Genomic DNA, 14,053 nt, shown 5'->3' on the forward strand with positions numbered 1-14,053 from the left:
AACGCAGATGTAGATGCAGTGCTTTTCAGCACTATCCAAACGGATACTTAGAACTCTAGAGGATCTGAATCCATATATATATATATATATATATATATAGTGAAGGTCCGTAGTCTCTTATATTTTGGTTTGCCTTTAAATTTCTAATGATTAAGAAAAGCTTTTTTTTTTTTGGTTAAAGGAAAAGCTTTACAAAATACCCAAAAAAAAAAGTTTGTAAAGCTTTACAAAGGAAAATTTATTGTTAAATTATATATATATATATATATATATATATATATATATATATATATATATATATATAGAGAGAGAGAGAGAGAGAGAGAGAGAGAGAGAGAGAAGTGTCACATCTCACAAGTTACAGGTTAGTTGATCATTTTTTTTTTTTTTAAAGTTTCTTTGGATGTATTGAATTTTAGGAAAACAAATCTTAAATATTTACTTTAAAAATAAAATAAAGAAAACAATTTGAATATGGGGATAAAAGGGGAAGAGGGATTTCGTTGGTCCATCTTTGAGCACAAGCCTCTTTCCACTCAGACGTTCACTCCTGAACTCTACCATTTCTTTCCTTCCTAGATATAGTAGAGAACAGCAACCATCAGTAATCTACACAGTACATACTAACTTAATTACAAAAGGTTTTCCACAGATACTTCTCATTCTTCATCCATTAAGTGTGTTCACTAAGTTAGATTAACTATAAGCATAGATAGTCTCTATAAACGGGTTTAATTTAATAACTCTCAACCAAATTTTAAAAATTTGTAACTCTTAAGGTTTTACAACACAAATTTTTTCGTATTAATACATTTGTAACTTTCATAAGACGCATTTATAACTTTGGGTTAAATGGGTTCAATAACTCAACCAAAGTTTGAAAATTTGTACTAAATCTTAAGATTTTACAACACAAAATATTTCTTAGAAATACATTTGTAACTTTCATAAGGAGCATTAAGCTTTTCATCCAATGCTCATATTCAATAAAAGAAAAATAAATTATAAGTCATATTTATCATCTAAAACCCTAATATATAAGAGTCTCACCCAAACCAAAACCTCCTTCCCTCGCAAGTGTTTGTCTTAAAAGCAAAGCTAATCTAAAAGTCACGCCTCTTCTTGCTCATCCATGTTTGCCTCAAGAATTTTTATTTTTATTTTTAATTTCCACAAGAATTAAATTTAAGTGATGTGAAATAAAAGTATTTATTGCGTGTTCCCATAAAATAGCTTCAGTTATGCCTAATGGTCCACCCAACTAGTAAAAACTCTCTACTCAAAAAAAAAGAAGGGATTTCTAAGGGTGGGTGGGTAGGGGATGCTCTATTTGTGTAAATTGAAATAAACATCAACTCTATAGAATAAGTTCTTCACAGTTAAACAACAATTCATTTTCAAATCTTTGCAAAACAAACCGCTCCTCAGACATTAAAACGTTGGTAACAGTACATCTGTTGTCTGAAAAAGGTTTTCTACCCGTTCTTCCTGCTCGATGAAGATAATCTACAGCAGTTCTTGGCAGATCAAAGTTGTATATATGAGTTGTTTCTGGCAGGTCGACCCCTCTAGCTGCTATATCTGTAGCTACAAGAAGATAGCTACCTCCTTGTCTCACTTCCTGTATTTAACCCAAAAAAAAAAAAATCCATTAGATCATTGATTTTGTGTCCTAATGGTTCTAAACATAGTCAAAAGATAATTCAGATTCACAATTATAACAATGATGATAATAACTTGTTTTCTCTCTTCATATAAAAGCAAGAAGGGCCAATGGGCATGTGACCCAATGGCACCTACCTTCTCTCCTGTCTCCTATGTCTTAGGTTTAACCAAGCTCCCAACCCTCCAATCCCCAAGAATTAAAAAAAAAAAGAAAAAAAAAAGAGCAACAAGGAATTAATGGGTATTATCCTGTTTATATTCCAAAATTGGAATGGCGGGAGATTATAGAATCGGGTAGATTATAGAAACGGGTAAAAGACTGAAAGATTGAAGCCTAAAGTAGTTCTCTGCAAATTATCTTTGAGGGCAGCCATTTACCATATTTTGCTTCACAGGAATGCAAGAATCTGAGGACACATCAAGCCAGAGGAGAGCCTTGTACAAAACGTTAACACTATGTTTGAAAGTTTGGAGAGAGGGAAGAGGAGAGAGGAGAGGATAGCAGGGGCAGGAAGAGTCGTGGAGGGTGCAGTGAATATCCCTCCTCCTTGTTTAAAGGTTTTAAAGATTAAAGAGGAGAGGGAAGTAGATACCCCTCCCTTTGTTTGGTAGTAGGGTGAAAAAAGGGAGTAAAGAAAATTGTACAAAGAAAAGGACAAATATATTATTCCTCTATTGAATTCTATATTTGAAAATTAAGGCAAAATAGAAAGTAAATAAAAAATCATTAAACAAGAAACCCTCCACTCGAAATTCCTCCAATTAGGGGGAATTTAAATAACGGGTTTGGAGGGATAAGATACCCATTCAAAACACTTAAATTCTTTCCCCCTTCCTACAAAATAAGCATCCAAACAAGGGGAAGTGGAAACCTGAACACCCTTTCACTCTCATCTCCCCACATCCAAACATTATGTTAATGACTTAATGGGATGTAAGGACTCAAGAGGAAGCAAGCAGAGAGTTCTGTAATTCTATTCTTAACAAAGTGTTGTGATGTACCTATCAAAAAAGAAAGCGTTGTGATGTAAATGGGGTATCCACTCTCTGTGTTAAGGACTGGCAAAAAAGTCCTCTTCTAGTTTCAGTCTTGTGTGTCTGGTTTTGTTGGCTCAGGTGTTTGTGACCTATGACGTGAGTGAGAATCTGTAAGCAGACCTTGTGTTGGCAGCTTGTAAGTTCCATGCTTTGTTTTGCAAGTCTTTTTCTTCTTAAGTAACAGTATTGAATTATCCAAAAAAAATTAACTGATATTAACCATTATGCCCATTATGCCCCTTGGCCTTTCCTGTTTGAAGTTTGCAGCATCTGACACTCAGTACCCGTGTCAGTTGTGCCAGTTGTTCCCTTGGCATGCACTCAGAGATGGGTATTACTTATCTGACAACCTAGATTATATTGACCATTATTTCCATTGTCTTAAGACAAATAGACAATGTATCATCACATGACCATATTTCCAAAACATTACTCCAACTCATGCAACCTCCAAAATTAAACTCCTAATGTAAAATGAACCATCTCTCACATTTATCCACAGTGGAATGTATGACACTTACTGAGAGAGATGCTGCTCGTGAATTGAAATTCATGTCTTCTTCTAGAAGATGGATGTCCGAACAACCCACATATGAAGTCCTCAAGAAATCAACTAACGAAGTTGTTGGTGGAGCATTTCCAGCTTTCTTTGACTTCTCAGACTGCAGAAGCAGATAAGATATAGATATTAAATAACCAGAGAAACCCTCTCATTAATTTCAAAGAATAAAAGTACATATTGATTACATCCTATACATATTAACGCAACCATGTCACAGATTCCTAGATTTAACAACCTGAACCACACGTGATCTTTTTCACACTTAGGTGTTTGGAGATTGCATGTTTATTGCACGTTTTGCGTTTGGCGTTTGAACAGTGGGACCCACAGCACTGTGCACGTAAATGAAGATAAACGCATTTTAAATGAAGACAAACGCACAGTGGCGGTGCGTTTTGCATGTCATGTCATTAAGTAATACTTCAAAATTATTTTCGGTGCAATTTGTCTCGTCTCGTCATGTCATGTCCATACTGGGACTTACGTTTTAAAATTATCTTGCTACAGTATTTTCCGTTTTCAACAAAATAATTAGTATCCAAACAGACCTTTAATGCACACAGATTAATTAAACCTGCTCTAAGGGAAAATCGCTAAAAAAGATTCACAGCCCAGTCAAGGGATACAAGGCTTTGTTGTGTTGAGATGAGATGGTTTAATCAATAAGATAATAGGATTTTGTTTTGGGGGGCCGCAAGGGGGGGCGGGGGGGAGGGTGTTCAAAAAGTGATATTTATAGGCACAGCATACTAATTATTCATGCTACAATTGCGTTAATAACACATCCATGCCAGTATATTACTTAGTGGTTGGGACATGGATCATTACTGGACTGAGGAGATGCCAAAAAAATACTATGAGATGGCCTCATTAAATGGCCAAGGAATAACCACACCAAGTACATATCCTTCATCAAATAATATTTTCAGCACAAGCATTGACATAATTACATAAAACACTTGGTTCAAAAAAATTCTAACCCTACTCCAAGGATAAAATTAATGATTTATATGAATTCCTAGAAATAATATACATAGAGAAGGATCTGTGATGCAGACCTGCTCACCAACAAATATAATGCCAGACTCTGGTGCATCAGACTGTAATAAGGATAGCAAGGTTTGATGCCTTTTGTTCTTGCCACATATCTGTTAGCAACACAGAATTAGCACATTTTAAATGAGAAGCACAACAGAATAAGTTCTATATTCTAAAGATTTCTTACCACAAATCTATGATGTAGGCATGATGGCATGGGTTGAATTGGATTGACATGGACATGAACCACATCACGCTGTAATTGAAATGAAATCATAATGAAACACAGGAAACCAGTGACAGAATCATGTCAAATCTCAAAAGATAACATTGAAACAAGAATTATATCAGCAAACCTTGGTCCACTTTTGCTGTATACAGTCATGTACAAACCGATTGTGCTGGGGGATGGATGCACTGGCAAAAATGGTCTGACGGTTATGGAGTGATGAATATGATGTCAAAAGTTTTCGAAGAGAACTGACTTCTTTTGAGGAATTGAACATGAAATCAACCTAATAAATAATGAACATAAAATGTCACTTTGTGTAAAATAATATTACAGAAGGGCCCTTAAGAAATGACCAAATACAAGTGCAAATGAATACTGTTCACACATGCAATAGCCAAGTTTATACTTTTATTACTCTAGAAATACACCATTAATATCGCATACATTCTAGGAAGACTCATCTGATGATTCAGAAGCATGATCAATTGTTTACAAATTTTTCAACTAATGAATTGCACATTCTTAATAGAGTAGACACGGAGTAAATAAAAAAAATAGTATTTAATTACCTCATCAATTATCAGCACTTTCATCGATTCAAGCTTTAATATTTTCTTCTCAAGCATTTGGCACAAACTCTTTATCGTTGCCACCACGATTGTAGGGGGATCTGCCTGAAAACTTATGTAATGAATATATCACTCCACAAATATCCATAATCTTCTTTTGGATTTACTGTACTATCAGTAACTGGTCAATAAGCATATAGAAAACTACGAATGTCCATATCAATCAAAGCAATGCTATGAAAATTCAAAACAAACCAAAATGCAACTGGTTCAGGCTTAGAAGAAATACAAAGGAAGATGCTATGAGTGCAAAATAAACTCCACACAAAGGAGAAAAGGAAAACTTTATAAATTCTATGTAATTTTTTCATACTTTCCCAAACCACAAGGATTAAAATGGCGTTAAATTTCCTTCAAAAGGTTCTACACAGAACACAAAATTTACAGAACTACCCATCAGCACCATTTCAACTACTAGCCTCTATTTGGTTAACATTAAAGTGACGAAACCTGTAAAAAAAAATAACAAGAACATGCAGCACCTTTAGCCAACTCTTATGTCTTTTCAACATTCCTCCATCTAAAAGAGCCATGACAGTGCAAGACTTCTGCTCCAATTCAAGTTCCATAGGCCTTGCAGCCAACATCCGAGCAACTCTTGTAACCTAGTTCAAGAAGAAACTACAGTATTACCTTATATAAATAATAATAATAATTATCAATAATTAAAATACATATACTATTAAAAGTATAGTATGCATAGAAAGTATAATACAAATTATCTTCTTTATTTTTTGTTCATGGAAAAATTCTAATGAACCAAACACCACCATTGGATCAATTATAATTGAGGGAAAAAATTGCATTTTTTTTTTCAATATTAAAGTGTGTCTCCCCAAAAGATTTAGTAATTGAAAAAACACCATTGACATTCTTACTTGCGTGCCTAATTCCCGGGTGGGCACTACTATTACTGCTTGAACAGTAGATCTTTGAGTGTTTATGACAGAAAAGATCAAGAGCAGGTATGCCAGTGTCTTCCCAGAACCTGTCTAGAGGCCAAAACAAGACAAACAGTACATTAGCCTAGTCCTTTAGACAGTCATTCATTCATTTGTTTAGACCCATCATATTGGGAAATCACATCTTACCCACCTATGATTTGAATCAAATGATAAACTATAGATGTATTCAATACCATTATGCCGCAACAATAGAGGAAGTCATCAAAAATTCAAACGATTTCATTCAATTCTGTTTTTTTCCCTTCAGCCACATGATGTATACACGAGATTATGTGAATTTTAATGATTCAAAACTCACCAAAAAAAAAATTATAGTATCATCTAAAAAGACTAAAATGCAGCTGCCTGTTTGGGGAGCAATGTCATGGACATTGGACACAACTTTTTAAATAGTTTTTTCATAACTTGTTAAGGTAGTTGCAAGTTGTGACTGGCATAACTCAGCACTGACTGACACAACTTTTTACTGTGCACTAGTTATTGTTAGTGACGCTGAGTTACACACTGCATGATTTCAGGTATAAGTTTGAAACGGTGAAATCGTGTTTTACATTTCACAATTATAAGGGCCCGTTTGATACATGTGTTTAAACACATAACACAAGTTTTCAGTTTTTAACAACATTACACAAATTTCAACCCACTTTTTCAATCAAACTTATTTTCAACAAACAACGTTACCAAATGGGGTCCTAACTGGATTACACACTCCTGCTGCGTGTCCCGTATACACATTTTGTAACTATCACTGCTCTTTATTGTGAAATAAAAAAAATAAAAAAAAAGCATGAAAATTTGTGTATCAAATGCAAAATGAGCTTCAATGCTAAAGATTGAGATTGAGATTTGACCTGAGCATGAAGAATGCAATCTCGGCCCGAAAAGAGAAGAGGCAGTGCTTGCTTTTGTACATCAGTTGGTCTAACATATCCAACCTCCTCCACCCTGAAACAACAACAACAGTAGCAACAATAAGAAAAGCATTTCCAATTTGTAATAATTGAATTGTGCAGAGTTCATAGAAAGCATGGATTCATTGCCTGCGCAATACGTGTTCGGGAACGTGAGCTTGGCAGATTTCTCTGAGAGTGGAGGCGTTGAGTTCGATGGATACAGAAGAAGAAGAAGAAGAAGAAGAAGAAGCGTTGGGTTTGGAGTTTGTGAAGGTGACGGAGGTGGACAGGGTTTTGGGGTTTTGTGAACGAAAGAGAAAGCGAGAAGAGATGGGTTTTTTGGGGATTGAGATTGGTGAAAGTGGGAGAATGTGTGTGGATGAAAGAGACGCCATTGATGAGTTTTTCTTTACTGTTGTTGTGTCTTGTCTGTTTTTCCAGAGCAGTGAGAAAATTGAGATGGGTGATGAGATGAGAGGAGGATACTACTGTCTGTATGTGAGGCAGTATGATGGACATGCAACAGAGAAAGGATCTCTACCGTTGAATCTTCCAATCATGTCAAATGCATGCATGTGACATTTATTTGATTTTTAAATATCACGTGTCTTACGTCTAAATAACCTAAATAACCTGCTCATTTTCAAACTTATGCTCATCCCATAAATATAAATATCTGTGAGGTGTGGGGATAAGAGTTGATATTCAAATTTCAAGGATGGAGCTTCACACATATATATTTAGATTAATCTAAAATAAAAATTATATATTGTATAAAAAAAAAAAAAACCTACTCATTTTCATGTTAACTGAAATCTTGTTTTCAAAACACATGAAATCACAATTTTACAATTATAACTAATATATGGAAGTGTGTAATAAATAGTGTGTAACAAGATTTAGCTTATACGTATAAATGTGATATAAACTACTTGTTAATAATAGAGGGATTACATTAGCCAGGAGAAAATTAATCATAGGAGATGATTTCATGAGAATCCTCTCTCACATATGTGGATCCCACTAAAGAGTATGTTATGAAACCACCCATCACAGTACGTGGGACCAATATATATGGGATCCACACATGTAAGAAAAAATTTTCATTATCTTTCGTAAATTGGGACTAAGCTTATTTTTGTAGTTGTTGTTGTTGTAACAACATGTATGTTTCAAAATCCAAGATAATGGGATCATGATAAGACCTTACAGCATTTCCATAAGCTCTTTTATAAAAAAAATGTCATTTTGACACGTTAAAAGTCAACTTTATTATTTTACTACATCATTTTATAATATCTCATACATTATTTTACAATATTTCATTCATCACATATTTTATTATTTAATTCTATACATTAAAATAATATTTACAACACATTAAAATAATATATTAATTCCTCCTATCATCATCATCATCATCAACAACAACAACAACAATAGCGGCACAACCACCACTGCCGCAACAACGGCCACCAACAACCATTGCCGCAACAATACTGATAGTCACCACCAACCCACATTCACTAACGCCACCTTAAAAACACACACACACACACAACCAGGAAAAAAAATCCACAAAAACCGACCACATTCACAAACCTCAAAACTCATCCTAAATCAAACAAACCCACAACCACCATTGCCGTAAATACAACCACCACGACCCATTTTCAAACAGACCCATCTTCAATCAACAATCGCGACGCCACCATTGTCCCAAAACCCCAACCCAACAAATCCCACAATGACCAAACTCAACCAACCATCGGAACCCACACAACGCCGATTATAACACCCACACATCGAAACCCGCCCACAGCCGACCCATCAGAACCCACCCATCAAATCACTGCAAAAAAAAAAAAAAAAACCACAATAGCAGAGATTGGCATCAAGTCGAGGAGGTGGCATGGCGAGGATGAGAGGAAGAGAGAAAAGCAACAGCAGTGAGAAGAAAAAAGAGTGAAAGATTAAGAGAATAAAAAAATAATAAAACTTTTACAATTGTTGTCCATGCATCTATATTTGAGATGGTACTGTTCACTCATGCCAAATATTTTGGCATCTAGAACACCTCATGAAAGTGGTTTTTTGATGTGTTAAATGCCAAATATTTGGCATTTGACAAACTTGATGATAATGCTCTTTAAATAGGTTGGTTCCAAAGAGCATAATGTGGATATAAATTTATCCATTATACAGGGCAAAAGCACTATCCAGTCTCTCCATAACAAAAGTTTCATCCTCTCTTCTATTCATCCATGTGTAATTTTGACCTTTAGCCTCAAGTTTACAAAGTTCCAACTCATACAAAGTTTGTTGAAACAATTCAGCTCCCAAAATTTTCCTATTGTTAAAAGAGAATTTATCCTCATGTGGGAAATAATGTAAAGAAACAATTCACTAGTTGGAACAAGAAGGTTTTTGGAAAGGTGGAAAAACAATAGAAGCTCCAAGATCTCCAGTATTCTAGCTCCAAGATCTCTAGTATTCCATTCAAATTATTGCTGACGTCAATTAAGAAAGATAACTCATGGGTAAGCCACATGATTTCTTTCTCTCACATGAGTATAAAAGAAAACTTATCCTCATGTAGCCACATGATTTCTTTCTCTCACATGAGGATAAAAGAAAACTTATCCTCATGTGAGAACAACAAGTATTGCTTTAAACATGGGTGTTCTCTCAAATCTCAATCTCAATTTGAGAGAACACCCATGGAGATTGTTCTCACATCTCAATCTCTTATTTGCAGGTACCAAGAAGCTTTTTAAGATAATCAAGAACAGGATCATAAATCCAAATAGCAACCTCCATAACTACTCACTAACAAGGATTGGTAGATTATCATCAAAGTGGTAGCTTATAGGAACGGAAGATCCAGGAGAAGTGGCTATGCCTTTGAAGCAAAAAAATTGGATGGGAGTGCTCTATTCACAAAAGGAACCAGTTGTGGAAGGAAACCTCACTATCTTGCGACCTAGGATGCTTTTGGAGAGGCAATTCTCAAGGCCAAAGAGCTAGGCTTCAATAGAGTTTTAACCCTCAGCAATAGTAGAAGACGAGTAGGTTTGCAATCGATCAAGGAATCCATCATGGTAGGAACGGACTCTCATATCATGCAGCAATAGGGAATGGTCATACACTTCTTTTTTGTACCTAAGATGGTGATTTCACAAGTAATAGATCTAACCACAATAACTACTAGCTTCCCTATTCACCACTGTAGACTAAATCCAAACTTTGTATAAGCTAGCTGGCTTTGTTTTGTACTAATCCCTTATGATCAATGCATGTTTATTTGGTATAAAAAAAAACGAACGTTAGACTTCTAGTTTTACGCCCATCTATCGGCGCTTAGGTGGAATCCGAATTTCCTAACCAAGATGGATCATATTCAAACGACAATAACCCACTTGATTTGTGTCAAAAAAAATTCAAAATTTGTGTTCAAATACAATCTCGAGATTTCAACTTTCTAAAAGATTTAGACCACGTTTACAAATTCCTTTTTGTTCAAAATATATTGTCAAAATAGTGAACAAATGTCACTTTTCAGCACATTTTCAAATTGATTAAGTCTTGTGAATAACTACTTACTAACATATATTTTACCGAGAATTTGATTTTGTAGAGATTGATCAAGTGCTATTGAAAAAATATTTTAAAACTGAAGTTGTCAACGAAATGTTAGACTTCCAGTTTTACGCCCTTCTATCGGCGCATAGGTGGAATCTGAATTTTGGGTAGTTAGATGGGTCATATTCAAACAACAATAACTTACTTGATTTATGTAAAAAAAAAAAAAAATTCAAAATTGGTGTTCAAATTCATGCCTAAGGATGTCAACTTTCTAAAAGATTGAGACCGCGCTAGTGAATTCCTTTTCGTTCGAAATTTATTGTTAAAAGTTAAAACGGTGAACAAATGTCACATTTTAGCACATTTCCTAAGCGATTAAATCTTGTGAATAACTTGCAACTAATATATATTTTACCAAAGATTTGATTTTATAGAGATTGATCACTCACTGTAGAAATATTATTTTAAAACTGAATTTGTCAATAGAACGTTAAACTTCCAGTTTTACACCCTTTTGTCAGCGCATAGGTGGAATTTGAATTTCGAGTAGCTTGATGGGTCATATTCAAATGGCAATAACACTCTTGATTTTTTTTTTTTTTGAAAAAAATTCAAAATTTGTGTTCAAATTCAAGTTCGAGATGTCTACTCTCCAAAAGATTCAAACTGGGTCAGCTAATTCCTTTTCGTTCAAAATTTATTGTCAAAACGGTGAACAATGATCACTTTTCAGCACATTTTCTAAGCGATTAAGTCTTGGGAATAACTAGCTATTAACATATATTTTACCAAAGATTTGATTTTGTAGAGATTGATCATGCGCTATAGAAAAAATATTTTAAAATGAATTTGTCATCGGAACGTTAGACTTCTAGTTTTACGCTCTTCTATCGACGCGTAGGTGGAATCCAAATTTTGGGTAGCTAGATGGGTCATATTGGAACGAAAATAACTCACTTGATTTGTGTTGAAAAAATTCAAAATTTGTGTTCAATCTCAAGATGTCAACTTTCTAAAAGATTCAAACCGCAGTTACAAATTCCTTTTCATTCAAAATATATTGTCAAAACAGTAAACAAATGTCACTTTCAAAATTTGTGTTCAAATACAATCTCAGGATGTCAACTTTCTAAAAGATTCAAACCGCATTTACAAATTCCTTTTCATTCAAAATATATTGTCAAAACAGTAAACAAATGTCACTTTTCAGCACATTTCCTAAGCGATAATTCCTGTGAATAACTAGCTACTAACATATATTTTACCGAAGATTTGATTTTGTAGAGATTGATCATGCGCTATAGAAATAATATTTTAAAGCCAAATTTGTCAATGGTTAGACTTCCAGTTGTACACCATTCTATTGGCGCATAGGTGGAATCCAAAGTTTGAGTAGCTAGATGGTTCATATTGGAACGACAATAACTCATTTGATTTGTGTTGAAAAATTCAAAATTGGTGATCAAATTCAAGATCTAGAAGTCTACTTTCTAAAAGATTCAAACCGCATCAATGAATTCTTTTTCATTCAAAATTTGTTGTCAAAACGGTGAACTAATGATAATTTTTTACCTAAATCAATTTTTTATAATAGAATTTTAATTTGAATAGAATTTTTTAAATGATAAAATTTTACCTAAATTAAATCATTGTTAAATATTATTCCTTAATTTGAGGAAATATATCCTAACAAATAATATAAAAATTAATTTACCAGCCACTTAGCGTAATCACGGTTTCTAAGCCCAACTTTTATTATATAGTATAAAATATTATTTCTTTGATGTCTTGTTGTAGTCCAAATCTAGTATCACTTGAATTTGTTGAGCAACAATAGTTGTTAAGCAAACTTTATTATAGACTAATAATGATAATGATGAACTTGAATATTGGAGTTATTAGAGAGATAGAGTTTCACTTCTTGTTAAGTTTGTATTAAAACAAAAATAAAATTTTTAAAATAAAATGATAATTTTATTAAATATTGTGCTGACGTGAAAAATTATAAGAGTTTCAGAGGTTTCAGTTATATATATATAGATGATATAATATGATGATATATTTTTTTTAGAATCATATGATATGATGATATGATTTGTATTGTACCGGTAAATGTAACAATGTGATTAAAATTTAATTGAAAAAAAAACCTATGAAATTGTGCATCCAAATTTGACCAAAAATCAATTACCATAATTTATTTAACAATTGTCTTCTAAATGATTTGGCAAGAATTTTGTAGTTTTTTAGTTTAACAGTTTAATTTACATCTCCCCATTTTTTCAATATAGAAGTTTAGTATTATCAAATTAGAAGAATTAAAAAAAAAAAAAAAATCTACCCGACATGACATCCTATCCACATCTATAAATTTTTCAAAATCATATTTATCCTCACATAAATCATGTACGTTAAAAAAAAATAAAAAAGCAACGGAAGAAAATGCATACACGTTTTTATAGAAGAGCGGTGGATATGGAAAAGGTCAAGGGAAGGAAAACGTCATGCAGATACGTTAGTCTAAACATCCGTGCGGTAAGAGTTGGACGGTCGATTCAATGAGTGGTTGAAATTAATTGTACTTAAAAAAAAAAAAAAAAAAATTCTCTGAATTTTTTGTCATGTCCTTCTTACATTTCACCATTATTTCTCGATGTCTCTCCTTGTTGATGCTAATTCTTGAACTTTAATCATGCTAGATTGAGGGAGCAACCCCACCTTTTCTACCTAACTTTTATAAATATCAAAAGAAACTTGATTAAGGTTACAAAAATCAATTGAGTAAACACAAGTTTAGTATATCTATTTATCTTCAAGAAAGTTGAAATACTTTTGTTGCAAAATTTGTGTTTTTTTTGTTCTTTCGAAAGGTCTATAGTATTTCTAAAGATCTAAAAAGGATGTGAAAAAAAATTAAGGATATTCATTTTCATAATAATAAAGATAGTGTCGTATTCAATTATTAATCTTTATGTTCAGTTGGTGGGAATTTAATTTGAGATCGAAAGTATTGTAACTCAATGACATTGCTTATTCTCCTTCTTGTGAAAACTCATGGTTCATATTTTCATTCTCTTGTTATTGTAATTATTCAATTATATGAAAAAACTCATGTTCAATTTTAAAGTCTCAATTAAAATATATTTTAAAAAATCTCAATTAAAAGTTATGAATCTTTTATTTTTGAGAAAAGAAAAGTTATGAATTTAAACCTCCTTCATCTTGCATTTTTTTTGAGAAGGTCCTTCGTCTTGCATTTAGTTGGAAGTAGCTTATAATCTTTGCATATTTATAGTGTTAAGCTAACTAGAACTCATATTTTTATACCTAATAAGTAACATATTTTACATATTAATTGTGTTATAGATAAGCATAAAAAATTTGAATTGAGTATTATTTTCTAAACTTTGATATATAAAATATGCATTTAAAAATGTAAAATTAGA

At 33.1% G+C, this 14,053-nt stretch overlaps 1 protein-coding gene across 3 annotated transcripts; it reads right to left on the minus strand.

Annotated features, from left to right (window-relative positions):
* Positions 1-1,335: 1,335 nt before the first annotated feature.
* On the minus strand, positions 1,336-7,480 carry LOC142624752 (DEAD-box ATP-dependent RNA helicase 58, chloroplastic). Of its 3 annotated transcripts, none has more exons than XM_075798491.1 (10): positions 7,170-7,480; positions 6,981-7,074; positions 6,043-6,156; positions 5,647-5,769; positions 5,105-5,209; positions 4,660-4,818; positions 4,491-4,559; positions 4,324-4,413; positions 3,225-3,365; positions 1,336-1,621 (listed from the first exon to the last, which is right to left on the minus strand). In XM_075798491.1, exons 1-10 carry the CDS (start codon positions 7,415-7,417, stop codon positions 1,358-1,360), a joined length of 1,407 nt encoding a protein of 468 aa, XP_075654606.1. In that variant the 5' UTR covers positions 7,418-7,480; the 3' UTR covers positions 1,336-1,357. The 3 variants fall into 3 exon arrangements, with proteins under 3 accessions (XP_075654606.1, XP_075654608.1, XP_075654607.1); XM_075798493.1 differs by having other exon boundaries at positions 6,043-6,152; positions 7,170-7,213; XM_075798492.1 differs by lacking the exon at positions 6,043-6,156.
* Positions 7,481-14,053: the final 6,573 nt, after the last annotated feature.

This window comes from Castanea sativa, chromosome 2, assembly GCF_040712315.1.
Source record: "Castanea sativa cultivar Marrone di Chiusa Pesio chromosome 2, ASM4071231v1".
Classification (NCBI taxonomy): domain Eukaryota; kingdom Viridiplantae; phylum Streptophyta; class Magnoliopsida; order Fagales; family Fagaceae; genus Castanea; species Castanea sativa.